The sequence below is a fragment of the Nycticebus coucang genome, chromosome 7 (assembly GCF_027406575.1).
Source record: "Nycticebus coucang isolate mNycCou1 chromosome 7, mNycCou1.pri, whole genome shotgun sequence".
NCBI lineage: Eukaryota > Metazoa > Chordata > Mammalia > Primates > Lorisidae > Nycticebus > Nycticebus coucang.
The window spans coordinates 8,964,555-8,986,444 of NC_069786.1; the positions used below are offsets into that span (position 1 = coordinate 8,964,555).

Below are 21,890 nucleotides of genomic sequence, written 5' to 3' on the forward strand. Positions count from 1 at the left end.
AGCAAGGATAATGAGTTAGGTTATATGCCTTTTAAGTAGATCTCAATATTAATCTTTACTGTTCACTTTTTTTTTTTTTTTTAAGTCTTCAGAAGACATCAAGTTGAATGTAGTTGATAATTGCCTCCAGGCTCCAAGAGAGATGTGGCTCCGAGGAGAAGGCGTGTTACATGGTGGGCAGCTCTAAAGCTCATGCCCCCTTTTGCAGGCTGTTTTCTTTGTCCTCTGTTATTCCATGGGTCTGCCAAACAGCAGGCCACCTCTGGCCTGTCCACTGGCTCTACTTTTAAAGATGATATGGATATTTAACTCATGAGCATACTGAAGACTATGTGCTTCATGATTTTTATTTCAGTGAATGCTTTTAGAGATCTGTGATTGCAGAATCAATTATTTAAATTGGTGACTCTTTGAGTAAAATTCAGATTGTTTTCAGCTCACATGTAAATATATCTGTAGAAATTCCCTTGACCCTTTTTTGGGGACTCCATTTTTGTTAGCTAAATTTCATCACTCATTCACTGAGCTAGAGAGATGGTGTGAGGAGAGGTCACACTGTGTGGGGTTGAGTTATAAAAAGACTGCATGTGCATGAACGGGTTTAGCAGTGTTTAGCCGTGTGGTTTTATGTTTTCTGAAATTCTTAGTCTGGATGCATTATGAAGAACTGGATTTTGTCCCTAAAGTCACATGTGGACCAGAAGTGAATGTGTGAGGTAATGGTGATTCCTTGGGTTGTCATTGGGGAAAGAGTGTGCTACAGAGACTATGTGTAGAAAACACAGTCTATTTTTATTTTTTATTTTTTCAAATACCACCGATACTCTATAATATAAAGGTAACCATTGTGTTTATTGACTAAAATAATCAGCGAAATAAATTATGTGATATTCTTCTGTTGATCTTCCAGAACTTAAAAATGTAATAGCAGTGAAGAATTTGAGTTTATTACCAGATTTTTATTAGTCACTTTTCAGAATTTAGTATGAGTTAAATAGGATTGCTATCCTAAATTGCCCTAAGACTTGAAATATTTTATTAATTCATAGTGCATTTGTGTGTATGTGTATTGTAGTGAATTTACAGTTTTCATTTTGAGAGATAAAAAACTAATGAACTTTAGATACCATATTATAACTAAAATTCTAAACGTGATATTCACACAAAAACAAGCTTGAGTTTCTAAGATAATGCAATGAGAGTTTTTATTTTACCATGTAGTAAAAGATTTAAACATGAAAAAATAACAATTCTAAAATTTTAATTGAGCAGTAGAAACATTGGTAGAATGAGTCTGAAGGTTTGTATAGGGCATTTCAAATCTTTAGAGGCCTGATGAAAATATTTGGTTATATTTTTCATATGCTAAAATTTAACTTTCACGTTGACCAGACTCATTTTTTAAAATAGTGGTTTTAATTGGTTTAATTTAATGGAGCTGCTTTCAGGTGTTGATGAGAGTTGTCCCATGTAAAAGGGACAGGCCACAAAGCAGTCTAAAAGTTCCTGTTATTGAGCCAGTGGTGGCCAATGATACCTACTGTCTGTGCCTCCTATTAGATCTGCTCATTTATGTGGTGAGTTTGGATGTGAAAGCAGTGCTGCTGTTGATGTTTTTGAAAGTGTGCTGTTCTCATAGTAGTTCCAGTCACTAAATATATTTTTATATGAAAGAATGACTAGATATGTGTTTATGTATTTATTTAAGAGACCTGATCCAAGGTCACTGGGCAGTATGGAGAATCAGAATTTAAACATGGCTAGATAAAACTGTACAACTTTAGGCCTAGGGCCAAGCTGGGGCCAAGCTCTGGAGTCCCTCTTAAGATCATCTTAAGCAGTGATCTCAAGAGGACCAGAATGGCTGGTTTGTGTCAGACAAAAGCTGCAGGAATCTAGTGAATCCCAACAGGGTGGAGAGCTGAATTCCCTGGGCAGGAGCAGTAGGCTGGTTAGGAAAGGGGGCATTAGAGAGCAGGGATAAGAGGGATATGAAAGGGCCAGTATGGGCATCTCACTTAGCAGGAGCTCCTTCCTGATCCTGCCTGCACCCCCTTTGAAAGCCCAGCCCTAAGCTTAGAGAGGTTTGTTTACTTTCTGTCACTGATAGGAGTCAAGGGTGTGACGGCAGAGTTCACCTGCCCTGACAGATTGCCAGGCCTTTATTTATGCCAGTGTGTTAACAATTTCTGACTGTCTATGAAGTTCTTACTTGGCATTACAAGTAAAAATCTAGCTTTAAATAAATAAAACCTGGCAGCAGGTTTAACATTCATTACAAGTACTTTTTTAAAATTAATAATTAGTAAGAGAAACATCTCCTTTCTCCCAATTTTTATTTTTATTTATTTATTTATTTTTGAGACAGAGCCTCAAGCTGCTGCCCTGGGTAGAGTGCTGTGGCATCACAGCTCACAGCAGCCTCCAACTCCTGAGCTTAAGCAATTCTCTTGCCTCTGCCTCCCAAGTAGCTGGGACTACAGGTGCCCACCACAACACCCGGCTATTTTTTGGTTGCAGTTGTCATTGTTGTTTAGCAGACCCGGGCTGGATTCGAACCTGCCAGCTCTGGTGTATGTGGCTGGCACCTTAGCCGCTTGAGCTGAGCCTCCTTTCTTCCAGTTTAAGGACAATTTTGCTATACTGTCACTAGGTAAATATTTATTGCTGGAGACTTTGGGGCAACCTAATGTTTTTATCTTATCACATTATAATACAGTATTGCTACTCATGAAGCACAACCCTGTGATTTCACACTGCTGCTTTAAAAACATCTTTTCAGGAAGGACAGAGCACAGGCCCCCCACCCCTGATACCAGGCCTAGGGCAACAGGGAGCACAAGGTCGCATTCCCCCTCTGAACCCTGGACAAGGACCTGGCCCAAACAAAGGTAAATATCCACTTTGTAGAGTAAGAGATTATATTCCACCATTTTGTGTACATTTTACATTGAACAGTTCTGTTGATAAGTAATTGACAGAATGGTCATCTGAACCTCTGGGCAAAACCAGGGCATAATTATTTTAGTTAAGAGCTTGGCTTTATGTTGTTTATATAAATCTGTTCAGTTAGGCAACAGTGCTGGCCAGTGACGCCACTGGGCAGGCCCTGACAGTAGCGCCCATGGTGCAGGTTGGTCTTGTCCATGAGTTGGCGATGCAAGTGGTTTCCATGTTTATTGAATGCAAATACAGGTTTTTATCATCCCAAAGAGGTGAATTGCTTCTGCCTAAAGTTTCTGACTGTGTCAGTATTCCTTTGACCTTCCAAATTTAATTCCTTAGCTGGTTACATTGTTCTGCACCATTTGAAAAGCAGAAAGTGACATACAGATGTGTGGTTCCTCCGGTTGTTGATGTTGTGAAAAGCAAAGAGATGAGAGGCACCTGTGGCTCAAAGGAGTAGGGCACTGGCTCCATATACCGGAGAATTGTTGGCGTTTAGTTGAAAAGTTAAACGTTAATCCCAAGAGTTGAAGGAGAGCATGCAGAACATGATGGGCCTTGATCCCTTGTTAGGCTGATGGGTGGGGCTCACCTCTCCACCTCCAGGTTGCAGCAGGAGTGCAGTGGGCAGGAGAACTCTGTGAGAGTGTGGCTGGAAGGAGTGAGGAGAGGAATGTTATGCTCAACACACACTTTCATGGAGGGGAGAAGCCACAACTCAGGTAATCAGGAATAATTGCAGAAATTGTCTTTCCTAGAACTTCACTCTTTTATTTTTAATTGCCCAAGCCTGAAGCACTGTATGGTGCATGGTAGGATTCTTGCTTCTGTTTTATCAGATTAAGACGTCTTAGTCAGCATTTACAGTCCTAGAATTTTGGGAATTTAAAGCTCAGTCTTGAATTTATGTATGATACTAGCAGTAGGAAAGGGAGAGATAAAGGAACTAGAGAGTATTTATTTTATCCCATTGTGTGGAAGTGGTAGCAGAGGATATACAGAAGGAAGGCGACCCACAGGGAAACACAGAAAGGCAGGCCCCAGAGGCAACATTTGGGCACCCTAAGTAAAGGAGTTTTACCCCCAGGGTCCTGCCATCAGCAAACTGAGAGCTGCCTCTCTCCGTCCCTGCCCTGTGTCTGTCCCCACCTCCTTCCCCTCATCCTCGCTCTTCCCCTTTCTTTTTTTTTTTTGTAGAGACAGAGTCTCACCTTAACGCCCTCAGTAGAGTTCCATGGCATCACACAGCTCACAGCAACCTCCAACTCTTGGGCTTAGGCGATTCTCCTGCCTCAGCCTCCCGAGCAGCTGGGACCACAGGCGCCCGCCACAACGCCCAGCTATTTTTTTTTTGTTGTTGCAGTTTGGCCGGGGCTGGGTTTGAACCCACCACCTTCGGCATATGGGGCCGGCGCCCTACCCGCTGAGCCACAGGCGCCGCCCCCGCTCTTCCCATTTCTCTTCACCTCTCCCCCTCCCTTCTCTCTCTCCCTCCTCTCTTTCTCCTCCCAGGGACCTAAGGGAGAAGGGAGAGCAGAGAAAGTGGCCCTGCCATCCCCTACTGGATTAACCACCGCCGCCGCCCCATCACCGGTGGCCACATCCCTTCTAATTTATAATGGTGGGTTTGTTTCCTTGGAAGAGCAGGGTACTTTTAAACAGATAGAGTCAATGGGAGGATTAATGTTCATAGGTAAGTCCACATGGACTGTGTTAAGTTTCCTCAGGTCTGCTGTGTCTGAGGTTACACTAAGTTCAAGCAACATCAAGTCAGAGAAGAAGCCATTAGCCCAGGCACAGACTGAGAAGTAAGGGAGGGAGGGAGCCTGTTCACCAGAGGAGTGGAATCAGTGCAAACTGCCTGGACTAGAGAAGAAGACTGATAGAGGGGGGTCAGAGGGACAGATACCTGAGGAAGAAGTAGATTCCTTCTGATGGTGCATCTGTATATTGAGATTTCCAAGCTTTTTTTTTTGTGGTTTTTGGCCGGGGCTGGGTTTGAACTCGCCACCTCCGGCATATGGGACCAGCGCCCTACTCCTTGAGCCACAGGTGCTGCCCAAGATTTCCAAGCTTTTTATACATGTTGAATGGTGAGAAGTTGAAATGGCCAGAAATGAAAGGGGGAGTGGCTGCTGGGCCGGGGAGAATTATGGCTGTCTGGAATATAGGAGCACATTCCTCTTTATTGCCAGGGAAGAGCAGTAAGAGGCAGGAGTTGGGCTAATGGAAGAATTTCTTTTCTTTTCTTTCTTTTTTTTTTTTTTTTTTTTTTTTGAGACAGATTCTCACTATGTCACCCTGGGTAGAGTGCTGTGGCATCACAGGTCATGGCAACCTCAAGCTCTTGGGCTTAAGCGATTCTCTTGCCTCAGCCTCCCAAGTAGCTGGGACTGTGGGCACCTGCCACAACACCTGGTTATTTTTTGGTTGTTGTCATTGTTTGGTAGGCCTGGGCTGGATTCGAACCTGCCAGCCCTGTTGTATGTGGCTGGTACCCTAGCCACTGAGCTACAGGTGCTGAGCCCCAATGGAAGAATTTTCATTTTTAAAACTTCTTTTAAAAGAATTAAGAGTCCCTTTGCTATCTACTTCTTAAAACTGTTTGATATAAATTGTTGACAGAAAACAGATGTACATTTACAAGGCTGCAATAGTTCAGTGGCTGGGAAAACAAGCCCTTTAAAGTCAGAGATGAACTAAGTTAACCATCACAGATTTAACTGGCTTCTTTCCATTTTTATTCAGTCCTTTAAAAATGTCTCATGTGTTCAAATATTTTTATAAGATCTTTAGTGGGATTCCAAACACTAAAGTGTGGTGATAATAATGTAGATAGAGGACATCATTTATAGAAAAGGCAGAAAAGATGTTTGTATAAACCCTGAAACAGCAGGACTGCTCGGTCACTAGGCAGTTCTTAGAGAGGCATGTTGTTCTTCATACCTTAGAGAGGGATTTGTTGAGATTCTAAGTGTGAGTTAAGGAATCAAGTTAAACAAGCAAGGGATTAAATAAGGGATCTCATGCGTGGTGGCAGTGGAGTCCCAGTGCTCTGTTGCTGGACCTTTCTGGCTTCACAAATGCGGAGGTAAATTCTTGGTGCAGCTTCTTGGCCTACAGCATTAATTTTCTCTAGTGTGACCTTGGGAATTGAGCAGGTGCTCCTAATGAAATCATTGGAGGAATAGGGCAGAAAGGAAAGTTTCATTCTTATGCTCAGGACACACTCATGTTTTCTAGAATATACCAGGAAGTAGACAGACATTGCTGATTTCACTGAGATTACTAATTTCCTCTGCGTCCAGTTACTTTAACTAGTGAGAGATGAAGTTGAACTCTGCACCCCAGAGCCCATGTTCCTTCCATTATATGATGCCTCAGGGATATTTGCCTCCCAAGTATGCTGAGAACCAAGGAGGGAAAACATTCTAAATAAAAGAACGCATTCTGAAACGTGGAGGTGCTGCACATCAGACCTGTACTGACAGGTTTCCAGGAAGACATGGTAAAAGTCAGCTTTGTTTCCTTTAGGTGACTCCCGCGGCCCTCCAAACCATCACATGGGCCCGATGTCAGAGAGGCGGCATGAGCAGAGCGGCGGCCCTGAGCATGGGCCTGAGAGGGGGCCTTTCCGGGGGGGCCAGGACTGCAGGGGTCCCCCTGATAGGCGTGGCCCTCACCCCGACTTCCCTGATGACTTCAGCAGACCAGATGACTTCCACCCTGACAAGCGCTTTGGCCACCGGTTACGTGAATTTGAGGGACGAGGAGGACCTTTACCACAAGAGGAGAAGTGGAGGCGAGGGGGCCCCGGGCCTCCATTTCCTCCTGATCACAGGGAATTCAGCGAGGGGGATGGCCGGGGTGCAGCCCGAGGCCCTCCTGGGGCGTGGGAAGGCCGCAGACCAGGAGATGAACGGTTTCCCCGGGATCCTGAGGACCCACGTTTTCGAGGGCGCAGAGAAGAAAGGTGGGACAGATACTTTGTGGGTCCATTCCATCTTCCCTGGAGCTTATAGTCTGCTATCTCAACACGGTCTCTTTCCTCTCTTACCTGGGGAGAGAGTACATCGATTACTAGACCTATATTCTATAGATTTTGCATTTAAACTTAAAAAAAAATTTGTACTTTTTAACCTTTATGCGGGTCTTTTAAATTTTTTTACAGTTTAAGAGTCTTTCTTTTTGCTTATTTTTTGTTCCTTTTAAGGAAATGGGAGGACAGTATGAGATTAGAATAATGAAATGTGAGACAGATACCTAGATTGGAAATAAAGGGATTGTGAAATAGATGCAGTTTTTGTGTAATTGCCTAAAGATCTTAAAAAGTCAAATCAAATTGAAAAATTTGAAAAATTCCTGTTAAACTTAGTTCAGGCTTGAACGGTCAGCCTGCTTGAGACATAACGGAATAGAATAAATGTGGAGAAAAAAACAGGAATTAGTAAATTCTCAAGTAAAAAACATAAAATATTATCAATGATGGTGGTAATTGAGTTGAGTATTAACTTTGTGCCAGATGTTATCTCATTTAATTTTAGGAATTTGCTTTAATCTAGGAAATCAGTTACCTCAATATATTTAAGGGATTTTATTTCAGGACTATTTTAATCTAAGGGATTTTATTTAAGGAATTTGTGAGATAGGTGCAATGCCCCCTTCACATCTTACAGATAAGGGATCAGACTGAGAATCTGAGTGGGTCTTGGCTTTGCGAGGTCTCCCAGGTAGCAAGTGTCAGAGCTGGGCTTCAGACCCGTGCTTGTCAACCCTTTTATTGCAGTTGCTGACTGCCCCTTGGCCATCCATTTATGCTTCTTTCCATCCCATCTGTCTTGCCTGTGGGCAGTTGAGTTAGGATTGGCTGTTCCTACTCTCGGGGTGGTGAGAGGCCAGGAAGAGTAACAGCAGGGGCCATGGGAAGCAGCTGCTAGGGTGGGCTTAAAAACATTGAAAGGCTCCCAGTGTTCCTCAAGGCCTGTCTTAGTGATGTCCAGTATTCTGGTTAAAGTGGCTTTTTATGCCTGCAAAGGCTTGGTTTCAACGTAACTTTTACTGATTTCTTGAATCTCTTCATCTTGTATAGCATTTTAGCTTACTTTGTTTCAATTTGTGTTATATTTAATCTGTCAGTGACAGAAACACAGCCTAGGCTCAAGTGCGGTCACAGCTTTGCTGTTCTTTAGTCCTGCCACATTCTCTCCTGTGCCCACACTTGGATTGAGTGGTTCCCTCCAGTGACAGTCAGTTCCTTTACCTTGCTTTGTATTCCTTTGTGGTACTGAGCAGTGCTTGACATTAGCAGTAGCCTTATTTTTTATTACCTGTATCTCCTGCATGCACATCACCTTCTTCACCACTGCAGGGTCCTTTACCCTTAGGACCTAGCAGTAGCTGCACACTGCAGGTGCACAGGGACTGGGTTGAATTAACAAGTCTATTAAGTGGGAAGAGGCATCTGAGAGGAGTCAGTTCACTAGCAGGAGTCTTAGCTCAGACTGCCATAAGAGAATACCACAGACTGGGTGGCTTAAAGCAACAGGAATTTATTTTCTCACAGTTCTGGAGGGTGGAAGTCTTAGATCAGATTTAGCAAGGCCAGTTTCTTGCGAGGGCTCTGGCCCGCAGATGACCACTTTCACACTGTTGTCACATGGAGAGACTGGGAACACACATGCTCTCTGGTGTCTATTTTTATAAGGACCCTAATCCCATCATCAGGGCTTTACCTGATGACTTCATCCATCCCTCCTCTCCTCCCAAATGTTCCATCTACTAGTACCATCACACTGGGGTTTAGGGCTTCAAACTAACAATATGGGAAACACAAACATTTAATCTATGACAGGTGGGTTTTTTGTTTGTTTGTTTGTTTTGAGACAGAGTCTCGCTCTGTTGCCCAGGCTAGAGTGCCACGGCCTTAGCCTAGCTCACAGCAATCTCAAACTCCTGGGCTCAAGTGATTCTCCTGTCTCAGCCTTCTAAGTAGCTGGGACTAAGATGCCCACCACAGTGCCCAGCTAATTTTTTATTAGCTCTTGCTTTTTTTATTGGCTCTTGCTTAGGCTGGTCTCAAACCCCTGAACTCAAGCAATGTATCTGCCTCGGCCTCCCCAGAGTACTAGTATTACAAGCATGAGCCACTGTGCCTGGCCTATTAACAGGAGGTATTTTCTAATTAGGGCAGGTTAGATTTTCTCTGTCCCTTTGTGACTAAGGTAGCTGTGTAGTGGATGCCTGCACAAAAGAAGAGTCCTAGGGCGGCACCTGTGGCTCAAAGGAGTAGGGCGCCGGTCCCATATGCTGGAGGTGGCGGGTTCAAACCCAGCGCCGGCCAAAAACTGCAAAAAAAAAAAAGAAGAGTCCTGCTGTGTTTCGGGGAAATTTTGCTCTGTGCTGACACTCTTCCTGGTCCCCATCTCTGCCTCCTCTTGGTCAGTTCCTCCCTTAGCTTGTTATTTCAGCCAGTGTTGTAAGCACATCTTATTTGCTTGCAGGAAGCCTGATTTGGTCAAGTTACCTCAGGAACAAGAAGGGTGTTAGAAAGACAGCAGAGTGGTGGAGTGGAAAAGAGAAAGCTCTTTTTTACAGTAGAATACCAAGTAATATTTGCAGGAGTGATAAGCAGTCAGTATTGTGACTGAGGGAGGCAAGGATCAGTCGTGCATGCTAAAACCACTGGGCAAAAGGATGTTGTCACCCTGCAGATTGCTTACTATTTGCAGAGAGCAAAATTTGCCTTTGTAGCAGCACACTGTGGTTGCCACACCACCCTTGCATCATCAACAATAAGACAAACTGGCATCATGAGGAAACCTAAGTGGTTCTTGCCAAAAATGTCAAGGTTATAAAAGACAAAAATACAGGAGGGGACCATTCTAGATTAAAGAAGACCAAGGAGACTTGACCACTGAATAACCACATGTAGTCATGATTGAATTCTACATTTAAAGAAAATCAATTGTAAAGGGCATTTTAGGGACAACTGGGGAAATTTGTATTTTTGGGCTACCAATTAATGTCACGTATTATTGAGTGTACTAATGGTATGTAGGAGAAAATCCTTGTTCTCAGAAGAAACAACTGAAGTATTTAGGGGTAGAGCATTGTGTTCTCAGCAACTGATTTTCAAATGGTTCAGAAAATGCATTTATAAACAAACAAGATAAAGCACATGTGGCAAAACATTAAGAATTGATTAATCTAGGTAAAGGATGGATGGGTATTCAACTTTAATGTAAGTTTGAAAATCTTCAAAGTAGAAGATTGGAATGAAAGATAACTGAAGGGAAACTGCCCTGGGAGGAGGCCACAGGCCGGCTGACTCGCGCAGACCGGCTTCCTGCTCTCTGCTCACCTTCCCTCTGGAGTCAAGGCCTTTCTTAGCAGCTTTTGCACCTTTTGCTACTTGCAGGCCACTTTATCTTCTTTCCTGTAGGCTTCCTTGTAACCTCTCTGCTTTAGCAAGACTTCCAGCTCCAATTAGTCTTCCAACTCCAACTTCGTCTCCAATTTCCAAAATTCCTGAAAGAGAAGGGAAGTTGTCTGTTCAGCTGCAGAGCTCAGGCAGCTTGTGGCCATTCAAGCATGTCCCTGAGTGGGGGCTGTGGGCAAGGGGGAATGGCAGAGCAGAAACCCCCTACATGTCTACTTTAATTAGAGAGCATGATCTGATCATGTACATTATAAATGTTCATCATAAAGATGTATATGACGAGTATTTGGTTGGCAGTGGTTTATAACCTGGGCTGAGTTCAAATCACAACCCGCAGTTACTGTGTGTCCATAAATACATGACATTAGCAATTTGGGCCTCAGTGTATCCACCAATAGAGTTAATGATAGTACTAGCTTCCTATGGGGGTTGGGAAAATGAAATAAAATGAAAGAATACATGTAGAACACTCGGCATGATTTAAGCACTTAAAAAATGTTTACCACTATTATTATTCCTAAAAGCCTAAAAGAAACTTAAGGAAACTTCACATTTTTGGTATGTTTTCCTTCATGTCTGTTTTTGCCACAATTATTAGGATTATACAATGTATACTTTTTTTTTTTTTTTTTGAGACAGAGCCTCAAGCTGTCACCCTGGGAAGAGGGCCGTGGCATCACAGCTCACAGCAACCTCCCAACTCCTGGGCTTAAGTGAGTCTCCTGCCTCCGCCTCCCAAGTAGTTGGGACTAGAGGCACCCGCCACAACGTCCAGCTATTTTTTGGTTGCAGCCATCATTGTTGTTTGGCCCTGGACTGGATTCGAACCCACCAGCTCAGGTGTATGTGGCTGGCGCCTTAGCCGCTTGAGCCACAGGCCTGAGCCTATACAATGTATACTTTAAAGCTGGTTGAGCCACAGGCGCCAAGCCTATACAATGTATACTTTAAAGCCCCTTGAGCCACAGGCGCTGACAATGTATACTTTAAAGCCGGTTGAGCCACAGGCGCCGAGCGTATACAATGTATACTTTAAAAAATACATAGTTTCCAGATTCACAAAAGGTCATGAAAAGAAATATATGCAGTACACTGGTCAACATACGGAGGTGGTTGACAAAGGAACTAAGCCTACTATACTGACACATGTGTGGTGCATGTTCAGTCTATGAAAATTAGGTCAACTTCAGGAAGTGGTCGGGCAGCGCCTGTGGCTCAAAGGGGTAGGGCGCTGGTCCCATATGCCGAAGGTGGCGGGTTCAGACCCAGTCCGGGCCAAGCACTGCAAAAAAAAAAAAAAAAAAGGAAGTGGTCAGTGCAGGGAGGTGTTCAGCTATGGAGGTTCTACTTTGGTTGGGTGCAGTGATTCGTGCTTATAATCCCAGCTACTCAGGAGGCTGAGGCAAGAGGATTGTCCGAGCCCAAGAAAAAGTTTGAGGCTGCACTGAGCTATAAACACCATTGTAATCCACGCTGGGCAACTGAGAGACCCCATCTCAAAAAATAAAATATCATTTTAAAAACTATATGGTTTGATTTTGTTTTCCACACAATTAACATTGTATCGTATTTTCTCATCACTATGCTTCTTTGAAATGTGAACTTAAGAGTGGCAAGGTATTCCATGAGATGGACATTCTGCTGTTCTTTACAGCTTCAGAAGAGGTGCTCCCCCAAGACATGAGGGCCGTGCTCCCCCCAGAGGAAGGGATGGTTTTCCTGGTCCTGAGGACTTTGGTCCAGAGGAGAATTTTGATGCTTCTGATGAAGCGGCCCGAGGACGCGATCTCAGAGGTCGAGGTCGGGGTACCCCCCGAGGTGAGCAAGTGCCAAGGACACCTGGTCTGGAAGGATGGGGGCAGAGTTGACATGGTTGTGACATACCTGAAACCGACTGAATGTAATGTTTGTTTCACTGTGTAGGAGGAAGGAAGGGTTTACTTCCCACTCCTGACGAGTTCCCTCGCTTTGAAGGAGGACGGAAGCCAGACTCCTGGGATGGAAACAGAGAGCCAGGTAAGGAAAGAGTTGTTTTCAGGGTGGCGTGTGGTGACTGTAGACCAGCAGATCACAGAGTAGGGTCTGTAGGCCCTCCCAGGGTCCACCGAGTCCTTTCTTTACCACCTCCTATCTTTTGGGGAGGCTGGTTTATTTTCCTATCCTTCAGCAACAGCATTTTATTTATTTATTTATTTTTATTTATTTATTTTTAGACAGAGCCTCAAGCTGTCATCTTGGGTAGAGTGCCATGGCATCACAGATCACAGCAACCTCCAACTTAAGTGATTTAAGTGATTCTCTTGCCTCAGCCTCCCAAGTAGCTGGGACTACAGGCACCTGCCACAATGCCCGGCTTTTTGGTTATAGTTGTCATTGTTGTTTGGCAGGCCTGGGTTGGATTCAAACCCGTCAGCTCTGGTGTATGTGGCTGGCACCTTGGCCACTTGAGCTACAGGGGCCGAGCCATAGCGATAGCATTTTATGGCAGCAGATTGATGCAGAAGCAGGTGGAAGAATCCAACTTTCTTCTTTTAAGTCAGATGTTAGAAGTATTTGTCCAAATATAAAACAGTATCACTTTTTCCACTAAATACTTTTTTGTTTTTGAAAAATAAAGCTAAATGAATTAAAATGTTCTTGGTGTTAATTACTAATATGGTAAAATACTAGTAGCTATAACTCTTATCCTTGAAATCTCTTTGGGGTCCTCAATAATTTTTAAAAATGTAAAGATGTCTTAGACTAAAACATCTAAGAACCACTTCTCTGGACTGTACCTGCCTCCTCTTATGTTAGTAGGTATGTTGGTTTCTAATTGCAGCCTTTCCTGTCTGTGGTGACTCACACCCTGGCCTGAGCATTCAGGACATGTTTCTTGCATGAATGAATGGTGGTTCTTGAGTTGCTGTTTCCCTCTGCTTTTGGTTGTACTGTTCTTTACTGTGAGGAGACTCTGCTGCTTATTTCAGGGCCAGGTCATGAACATTTCCGTGATGCTCCCCGCCCTGATCATCCCCCTCATGATGGTCATTCCCCTGCAAGCAGAGAACGCTCCTCCTCTCTCCAAGGTATGGATATGGCATCCTTACCACCCCGAAAGCGTCCTTGGCATGATGGGCCGGGCACTTCTGAGCACAGAGAGATGGAGGCCCCAGGGGGTCCTTCTGAGGACCGTGGAGGCAAAGGTAAGAGGCCAATGGGTACAGCTCCAGGAACTCCAGGGGCTGAGGGAGGCCTAGGGTATGCAAAGACACATGCTCCCAAATGTGTGAGTGCTAGTTGGAACTGTCACCTGGTGACTCCAAGTTCAGCTGCGTGCATGACCCCAGTTACCCTGGTAATCCCTCTTCATTCAAGATTCCACTCCAGCCCTCTGCCCACGTTCCCCAGCACTCTCGATGCTGGGCTTGCTCACTGGAGACCCCTGCTCTGATTGCCAGTCTGCCCTGCACTAATGGCTGCTGAGAGCCTTTGAGGGTGTCCTTGGTGGTAAGGGAAGAGTTGTTCTTGCCAGGTTCTGTGGTGTTTGAGTCCAGAGGAGCACTGTTTATGCCTAATGTCACAGACTCTGGGGAAAGTGTTCTTTCTGCAGGGGGTGTTTCCAGGGGCTCTACAACTCAGGACTCTGGATCTTCATTTTATAGGCAGCACTAACTCTTTAGCCTGCAGTGCCCACCGAAGGCTAACTGCAACTCTGGTCACAGCGTAGGGCAGGCAGTTGCCTGTGTGGCAGGCATTCGAGGCTGCTGAGACTGCTGCCCGTGAGCGCCAGCTGTGCTCTCTCCCTAAGTTGACTGCGTTGGGTTTATAGTCCCTCTATTACAGTTTTGCCTTTTGTTCTTTAGTTTGGTTTTTTTAGAGCAGACCCCTCAGAAATTACCTCAGGTATCACCAGTAGATCTCCCTGTCCCTAAACACACTTTATGACTGGTTGGTGTGCTACAAGTTTGGATGACATTTATAGGTACTCAGGAGACCACCATAGGTCCTCTGGCTGTGCAGGTTTGGCTAGGATGGAAATGATATATGTTAGTTGACAACTTCTCTGGCCAGGCATCCTCAGGTGCCTAAACAATGCTTTGTAAGAAAAACAAAGATTGTTCCCTTGGCTAACTTGCCTAACTTTTTCTTTTTGTTTTTTTTGAGACAGCTTCACTAATGTTGCCCAGAAGAGTGTCATGGCTTCACAGCTCACAGCAACCTCCAACTCTTGAGTTTAAGCTGTTCTCTTATCTCAGCCTCCTAAATAGCTGGGACTATAGGGGCCCACCACAACACCCGGCTTTTTTTTTTCTTTGGTTGTAGTTGTCATTGTTGTTTGGCAGGCCTAAACTGGGTTTGAACCCACCAGCTCCGGTGTATGTGGCTGGCGCCCTAGCTGCTGAGCTACAGGTGCCGAACCAAACTCGCCTTTTTCATCTCTTTAAATTCCATTCAAAAATTTTACACTGGTGGCGGGGAGGGGTGTGGGTGGTGGCTCACCCAGCTACTTGGGAGACTGAGGCAAGAGGATTGCTCAAGCCCAAGAGTTTGAGATTGCTGTAAGCTATGATGCTATAGCACTTTACCCAGGGGAAGACAGACACTGTCTCGAAAAAAAAAATTTAGACAAGGGCGGCGCCTGTGGCTCAAGGGAGTAGGGCGCCGGCTCCATATGCCGGAGCTGGCAGGTTCAAACCCAGCTCTGGCCAAAAACTACAAAAAAAAAAAAAAATTTAGACAAAATAAAGTTGGCAAATCTTGAGAGAACATATGGATATATGACCAAATCCTCATGTTTAAGAGAAAATCTTAAAAGATGGTATTTTAATAATAATACTACCTTAGTTTTAATAAATATGTGTGTACAAGTCTGAAACAGTTAAACTATCCCTCGGAGAAATAATCTGAAAGCCAGTGTTTTGTTGGGGTTTTTATGCTTTTATTTTTCACTAAGTATTTATTTCACTATGTACAAGGAAGTTAAAAGTGCCATATATCCCGGGACTATCACAGTAAACACTTTATCCTAGTTGGAGCACTTGTCATTAACATCAGCAGCAGTGAATTCCACAATTAAGTCAATGCTTTTCAAACCTTCCCTCAGAACACCCTATGGGCATAGGATGGTGAAGAGATACGCCCTGCAGTCTGGGACACAGTCCAGTGTGGTGCAGGTCTCCCTGAAGGTGCCATGCTTACCTCTTGGCTTCCTATCATGTCATACAGCCCTGGAGAACATGATATTCTTGATGCTGGGGATTGTGGCCAGGAGTCAGGATGGGAATGAGGTGATGGTTAGGAAGGGGTGGAGGTACACCTTTTTGTGTTCTGAATGCCACTACTAGTCTTCCCAGAACCTCCCAAAAGTAGTCAGCTGCCATTAGAGAGTAAAGTTTGTACTAGGAGTTACTGACAATTGGCTAATACAGACAACTCACAATTGAAATCTGTGTTTTGTTTCAGGCCGAGGGGGCCCAGGACCTTCACAGAGAGTGCCAAAATCAGGACGTTCTAGTTCATTGGAAGGAGATCACCACGATGGGTACCACAGAGATGAACCTTTTGGGGGACCTCCAGGCAGTGGCACCCCTTCTCGAGGGGGCCGGAGCGGCAGTAACTGGGGTAGAGGGAGTAATATGAACTCTGGCCCACCAAGGCGAGGATCATCAAGAGGGGGTGGCAGAGGTCGGTAGAAGTTGTGGCTGAGCACTCTGAGGCTGCTCTGGATAGTATTTAAGAACTTCTTGTGGACTTAACCAAGCAAAACAAAAGGAAGCTTGTACCATTGTAGCCCTGAACTTCTTTCTGGGGCAGCTGAATCCCAGGAACCTCCGATGAGGTCTTCAAAATGAAGAGACTGCCGCTGGCTGCCTAGAGTAGCTGGCCTTGTTTTGTCCTGTCCACTCTCATCGCTCTAAATCCCATGTTTTGTGAAGATAAAAGCTGGAATTTTTTTTTTTTAGTGTCACGAGACATGGAGCACCTCCACAAATTTAAGTTCATGTCCAATTGGAAATTTGTTCCTATATGTACAGTTTGTCAGAGAAAAAACATTAAGTTGTTTTTGTATGAATACAGAATGTGATTTAAGCAAGAATTAACAGAAAACAACTACTTGTGGAGTGTTTGCCTTAAGGAAACCCTTGGTTTCCACTGCATCTGGTTTGCTGAGGAGTGTACAATTGTTGCCGATATTTATGCATGTGATGTGATCTCCTAGGTCATCTAATTTCTCTTGTGCACTTTGTTTTTTGGTAAATTCCCATCTAGCCATTCTGTCACACTATTTTTGTTATAGTGAGGAATACTTGAAAAGTTGAAGTAGGTTCAGACACACCCTAGCAGAGGGAAAGTTATACCTGAAGAGAAACTTACACCAGCTTGCTGTCCAGTTGGGGGTATCCTCCCTTGGTTGCATCTTCTAACTACAATTTAGATTTGGATTGCTTGTTTTGATGAGGAGAGGAAGTTGCTGGAAGCCAGGATAACGCCATACCCTTTGGGTAACTTTAAATCATTTCATACATTAATTTGAAAAGGAATGGACCAAAATATCTCCTAAAAGTTTTGCAAAACTAATCTCTTCCTCTTCTATATGTGGGCCATTACAAAAATCAAGAAATATAAAATCCCTGCACAAGGAAACATATGAAGCCCTCCCAGCAATAACAATAAGCCAACCAAGTTGAAACTTGCACATGTGAATCAGAAAGGATGCTGTCAAGTGTGTTTCACTAGTGAAATCATGGACCATAACACAGTCTATCTTAAAACTTTCTTAGTAACCCACAAATGGTAGCTATGTAGAAATACCACTAGTTTATAGCTCTAACTCCTAGTAAGCCAGAATCTTATTCACGACAAATTCCTCGTTTTAAGTAAATGTAACATTTGGTTCACTTTGGATTAGAAGCCAAAAATTCAGTTTGAGATATGCCATAATACTTTCCATACCAATATAAGAAAGCTTTCATTACTAACATTTCATTACATTGCCAACTTCAGTTTGGCATCAGAGTCAAGTTTACTCGGCACAATTAATGGTGTTGGACGTCTCAGTGGTTGCTTAGAAAAGGGATACTGACAGTTTGATGGTATATAAAAATCTCTAACTGGTTCTCTAAGGAATGTTAAAAAATGGTAAAAGCCAAGTTATTTCTGTGAAGTGAGAAAATGCTGACCACACACACTTAGCTACAGACTCCAAGTGAGTAATTTTTAAGACTAAAAACCCTTTTAACAACACCTCCACCATAAAAGATGACAGGAGGCGGCTCGAGATTGCTTTAGGTTTGTGGATATTCTTTACTTGCCCTATACTCATATAGATTTTTAAAAGGGAGAAACTATAATCATATTCCTGGAAGCTAAAATGGGATCCAGAGACCAAACTCCTATCAAGATAAGGCTCCTCTTCTTGAGATTCACATGAAAGAATTTTAACATTTTAGGATTTAACTTTAAAAATATGGTACCTCAGTAAGCATATAGCCAGGTCACATTTTGAGAATTCATTTAGAGAAAACAGAAGCCTCTACATCATGCATTTATTATAATAAATACTCAGGATATATATTATATATGTGTGTATGTGACATTTAAAAACATCTGTCCAAAATACATACTAGATAATTGTGCTTTGAATTTTATAAAAACAAGATTTTTCAAATGTTTGAAGAAAACTAACAGACTATCTGGCAATGTCCAGGCCGGAGTGTGGAGTGAGCAACTCCCAGGTATAATACCACTAATCATCAGCTCAGGAGTTCTGACTTGCTCTTTTTTTAACCTGGGTTGGTTCACCTCTCCTTAGGTAATCTGCTGGCTGGTCCCCTGCTCCCAGAAGGTCACCATATGGATGCCAAACTTAGCGTAGACACCCGCACAGTGCACTACACCCCAGAACTCCTGAGCTAAGTGATACTCCCACCCAGTCTCCCCAGTAGATATGCATTACTACAACCGGCCGAAGCAAAAGTTTTAAAATTTTACTTAAGAAATATAAAACATCAATATAAACATGTATTAAATATCATAGAATTCCCAGCCATGCAATTCTAGAGAGATTTAGAACAAATTTAATTTGGGAACTAGAAGGAGCAGTCAATGGCACAAGTCTTTACAATTAAATATGTCACTCACTGAAAATACTGCATTTGCTCTCATGAGCTCCCTCTGAGGTAGGTAACCCTATGTACTGATGGGAGAAACAAAAGACAGTCTTAACACATACAAAGCCTACATTGTGCATCTTGGCTGCTTTAGTACCATTTTTGGGGCAGGGCTCAGGGCACTGACCTAGGAACATAAAATTGGGGATTAGACTGCTGCATGACGTTCGCTATTAAGGCAACACTTGAATCCAGCTATGGAAAACAATTACAGTAGAACTTCTGGAAGTTGGCCATCCAAAGGACTGTCACATCTGGTCACATGTGACCAACATAAGGAAGTAGGCCTACCATACTGATGTGTACACGTGATGCACGTCAGGTCTATTAAAATTAAGTCAACTTAAGGAGGTGGCCAACTGGATGTTCTACTGTATTTTTAAATTGTGCAAGCCAACCCACAGTGGTGGTTCTAAACCTTGGCTGACCATGAAATCATCTGTGGAGCTTTAAAAAATATATTGATGTCTAGGTCCTACCTCCCAGAGATTCCAGTTGAATTGATCCTCATGAAGTTCTTCAAGTAATTCTTATGTGCAATCAAGCATGAGAACCCTTGGCACAGCATTTTAAAGCTCTAAAATACACTTTACTTCTTGGTTTATAGCTATTGACAAAACATGCAGTTTTCTGAAACTCATCAAATATTGGGCCCATATTTTCTGGCAATAAATAAGGTAAGTAAAAATACTGAACCTAAATTTAAGGAAATTTAGCAATTAGACACGGAAAAGTACTGTACAATCTGCCTGCAAATTGTAATCTACAGTTTAAAAAGCAACCATAAAATTAGGAGTGATAATTACAGCTGGTAGAAAATTTATGGCTTCCAGCAAATATGGGGATTCTGGATGTAGAATTATCTAACTATCTGCCAGGATTTCTAAGCCCAGGTCTGCGACCTCTACTGCCTTTACAGGCACTTTACTACCATTTTCTTGGAGCAGACAATTTCTTTTGGTCCGCCGCTTTCATGTCTAACAAAGCACTAATTTTCCTCTCATGTTGCAAGGCACTGTATTTACAATTCCTCTGAAGAAAATACCCGAGATAAATGGCTTAACCAAAGCAAGTACTTTAAAAAACCCACTGACTAAATTCAGTGTTTAATCTGATACCCTTCTGGATTCATACCAAAACCAAAAATTATTGTAGCTAAACATCGATCACTGGATTTTTTTAAATGACAAGAAGTAAAAGACAAGCCTGAGAAAAATCACAAAAGTAGCAGCTAATTTAAAGAACAGCTATTTTTTTCTCAGTTCAATTCTAAAACCACACTAATGACAAAACAACCTCTTAAGTGCCGCCTCACAGCATACTACCACCAAAACAATGCTAAAATTCTTGTTTTCAGAGCACATTCTAACACCGAGCACCTGGTCAAATTGTTCGTGTGTCAGTTACTAACGGCCGTTCAAAGTCCTCAGACTCGCCGCACAGTCCTGTCCTGGGAGGGCCTTTGCTCCGCGCCGTCCGGGGTCAGCGGGATGTGTCGCGGCGGGCGGTCCGGGAACTGGCGAGTCCAGTCCTTGACTCCGCTGGCTGGTCTCCGACGGCGCTGGCCGTGGCTGGCTCCTCGTCCTTTCCCGAAGATGCGGGCCCGGAGCTCTCACACCGGCAGGGCCTTGGCGAGGCCGGCGCCGCGGCCCAGGCGGCCGAGCGCGAGGCGCAGCGCAGTGCTGCCGCCCCAGGGAAGCAGCCCGACTAGCACCGCCAGCAGCGCGGCCACCTGCGCGCAGGCACCCAGCACCGTAAGCAGCGTGCTGCGCAGACCCAACGCCGCGTACAGCGTGGCACCGAGCGCCGCCACGTACAGCAGCGCGGACCGCGGCGGAGTCTCCTCGCCGCGCAACAAGCGTCCACACGCCGCGCCGCCCCGCAGCAGCGCGCCGCCCACCAGCGCCAGCGCCGAGCCAAGCGACCAGAGCAGCGCAAACTTGCGTGCACGTAGCAGCAGCACCGGCGCGTAGAGCGCGGCCAGGCCGAAGCAGAGTGCCGCCAGCAGCAGGCAGCCGCCGCCCGCCGCCAGCCGCTGCCCGCGCGTCACGCTCGGCACGCACGTCGGGCCCGCTGCCGCCGGCTCCTCGGGGCTCCGCGCCCACGTCCAACGCAGGCCTGTGCGGCTCAGCCACGCCCCCGACGGTCCTGCCCCATCCGCGGCCTCCTCCGCATTCCCGGCTGCGAGTAGAGGCTCTGCGGCCGCCGTCCCGGCCGCTTTCCCCTGCGTTAGATATTCCTGCAGCTGGCGGTGGAGGTCAGCCATCTCTAACAGGGCGGCAGGGGCAGGGCCCAGGGTACCGCCCGCTTCCGGCTGTGCTCAGCATCTGGTGGAAACGGCTCCACCCTCAGGGGCGGTTGGTCGGCCTCGGCGGAAGGGGCGGGGACTGTGACGCACACGGAAGGGGCGGGTAGCCCCTGTACAGACTGTAGTTGTTTCCCCTGACCGCGGGACGGGTGGTTCTTTTCTGACGTCTCTCTGCAGTCTCCCAGCCCCTGATGCTGTTCTCTTTTAGGAGTAGACGCTCTTACGGCCTGTACAAATCCTGTCAAGATTAAAAATTAGTGGGAGTGAAGTAGTGGGTGTTGCTCTAAAAGGGCACTCAAGCGACCCTTTCGCTGCTGGAAATGTTCAGGGTTCTCACTGTCTACTTTGGCTGTGACACTGTGCTGTAGTTTCACACATGCTGTATTCTTACATCTTCATGCAAATCTACAATTATCTAGAAATTTAACGTCGTGAAACGCTTAGACCTGCAGGACTTAGGTCCTTTCTTTGGGGGAAATTGCACTTACTTGTTACCGCATTTGATAATAAGTGACCATCTGATCGCTTACCAAGGAGTTGATGGTTAACCCCGGGGCCATCAACCGTCTCTCTTCTCTTTTCTGTTTTGGCCAGAGGATTGGCACAATATCCTTGACTCTTTCACGCCCCACGTGCACCACTTGGTGGTGGTGCTTGTGGTCATGTGTCTTTGGTTCGCATCTTCAGACATGTCTGGAACGAGGTTTCCTGACTTATGGACAGATCTCTGACAAATTCGACTGTGTTCTAGTCAATCCTGATCTATTCTGAGGTGACTCCCACATGTCCCACTCTCTGAAGAGGATCCTGGAAATCATCTGCCTGTGGTTCCTCTCAGGTCACTCCCCTCCATGCCTTCCAGGGCTTCTCCCTCCTGCTTCCTCCTGCTGCTAATCCCCTGGGTGCACTTTCTCTGAGTTCTCACTTTCTCCTTGTTGTCAAAATTAAGTTGTTGCAGTTGTGCCAGCTGTACCTTAAGGACAGGGTCTCTGGCTGGGCTTGAGGTTCACTCCTGTAATCCTAACACTCTGGGAGGCAGAGGCAG

General features: G+C 44.8%; 2 protein-coding genes across 5 annotated transcripts in view; one reads left to right on the top strand and one right to left on the bottom strand.

The window, feature by feature from the left end:
• The window catches only part of WDR33 (WD repeat domain 33), a 130,451-nt gene extending 113,986 nt beyond the window's left edge, over positions 1-16,465 (top strand). For 3 of the 4 annotated variants that reach the window (XM_053596818.1, XM_053596817.1, XM_053596819.1), the window contains 6 exons: positions 2,783-2,891; positions 6,481-6,919; positions 12,039-12,202; positions 12,308-12,400; positions 13,354-13,569; positions 15,830-16,465. In XM_053596818.1, coding sequence (XP_053452793.1) covers positions 2,783-2,891; positions 6,481-6,919; positions 12,039-12,202; positions 12,308-12,400; positions 13,354-13,569; positions 15,830-16,059 — 1,251 coding nt within the window. In that variant the 3' untranslated portion in view covers positions 16,060-16,465. The remainder of the gene's footprint in view (positions 1-2,782; positions 2,892-6,480; positions 6,920-12,038; positions 12,203-12,307; positions 12,401-13,353; positions 13,570-15,829) is intronic. The other variant, XM_053596820.1, reaches the window with a different exon arrangement.
• A 1,434-nt stretch (positions 16,466-17,899) lies between these two features.
• On the bottom strand, positions 17,900-21,676 carry SFT2D3 (SFT2 domain containing 3). The gene has a single exon (XM_053596828.1). The coding sequence runs from the start codon at positions 20,801-20,803 to the stop codon at positions 20,150-20,152; it is 654 nt and encodes a 217-aa protein (XP_053452803.1). The 5' UTR covers positions 20,804-21,676; the 3' UTR covers positions 17,900-20,149.
• Between the last annotated feature and the right edge of the window lie 214 nt (positions 21,677-21,890).

What these genes read in the sequence shown, in the direction of transcription:
- SFT2D3 (XM_053596828.1), bottom strand. Translation starts at nt 20,803, where the DNA reads ATGGCTGACCTCCACCGCCAGCTGCAGGAATATCTAACGCAGGGGAAA.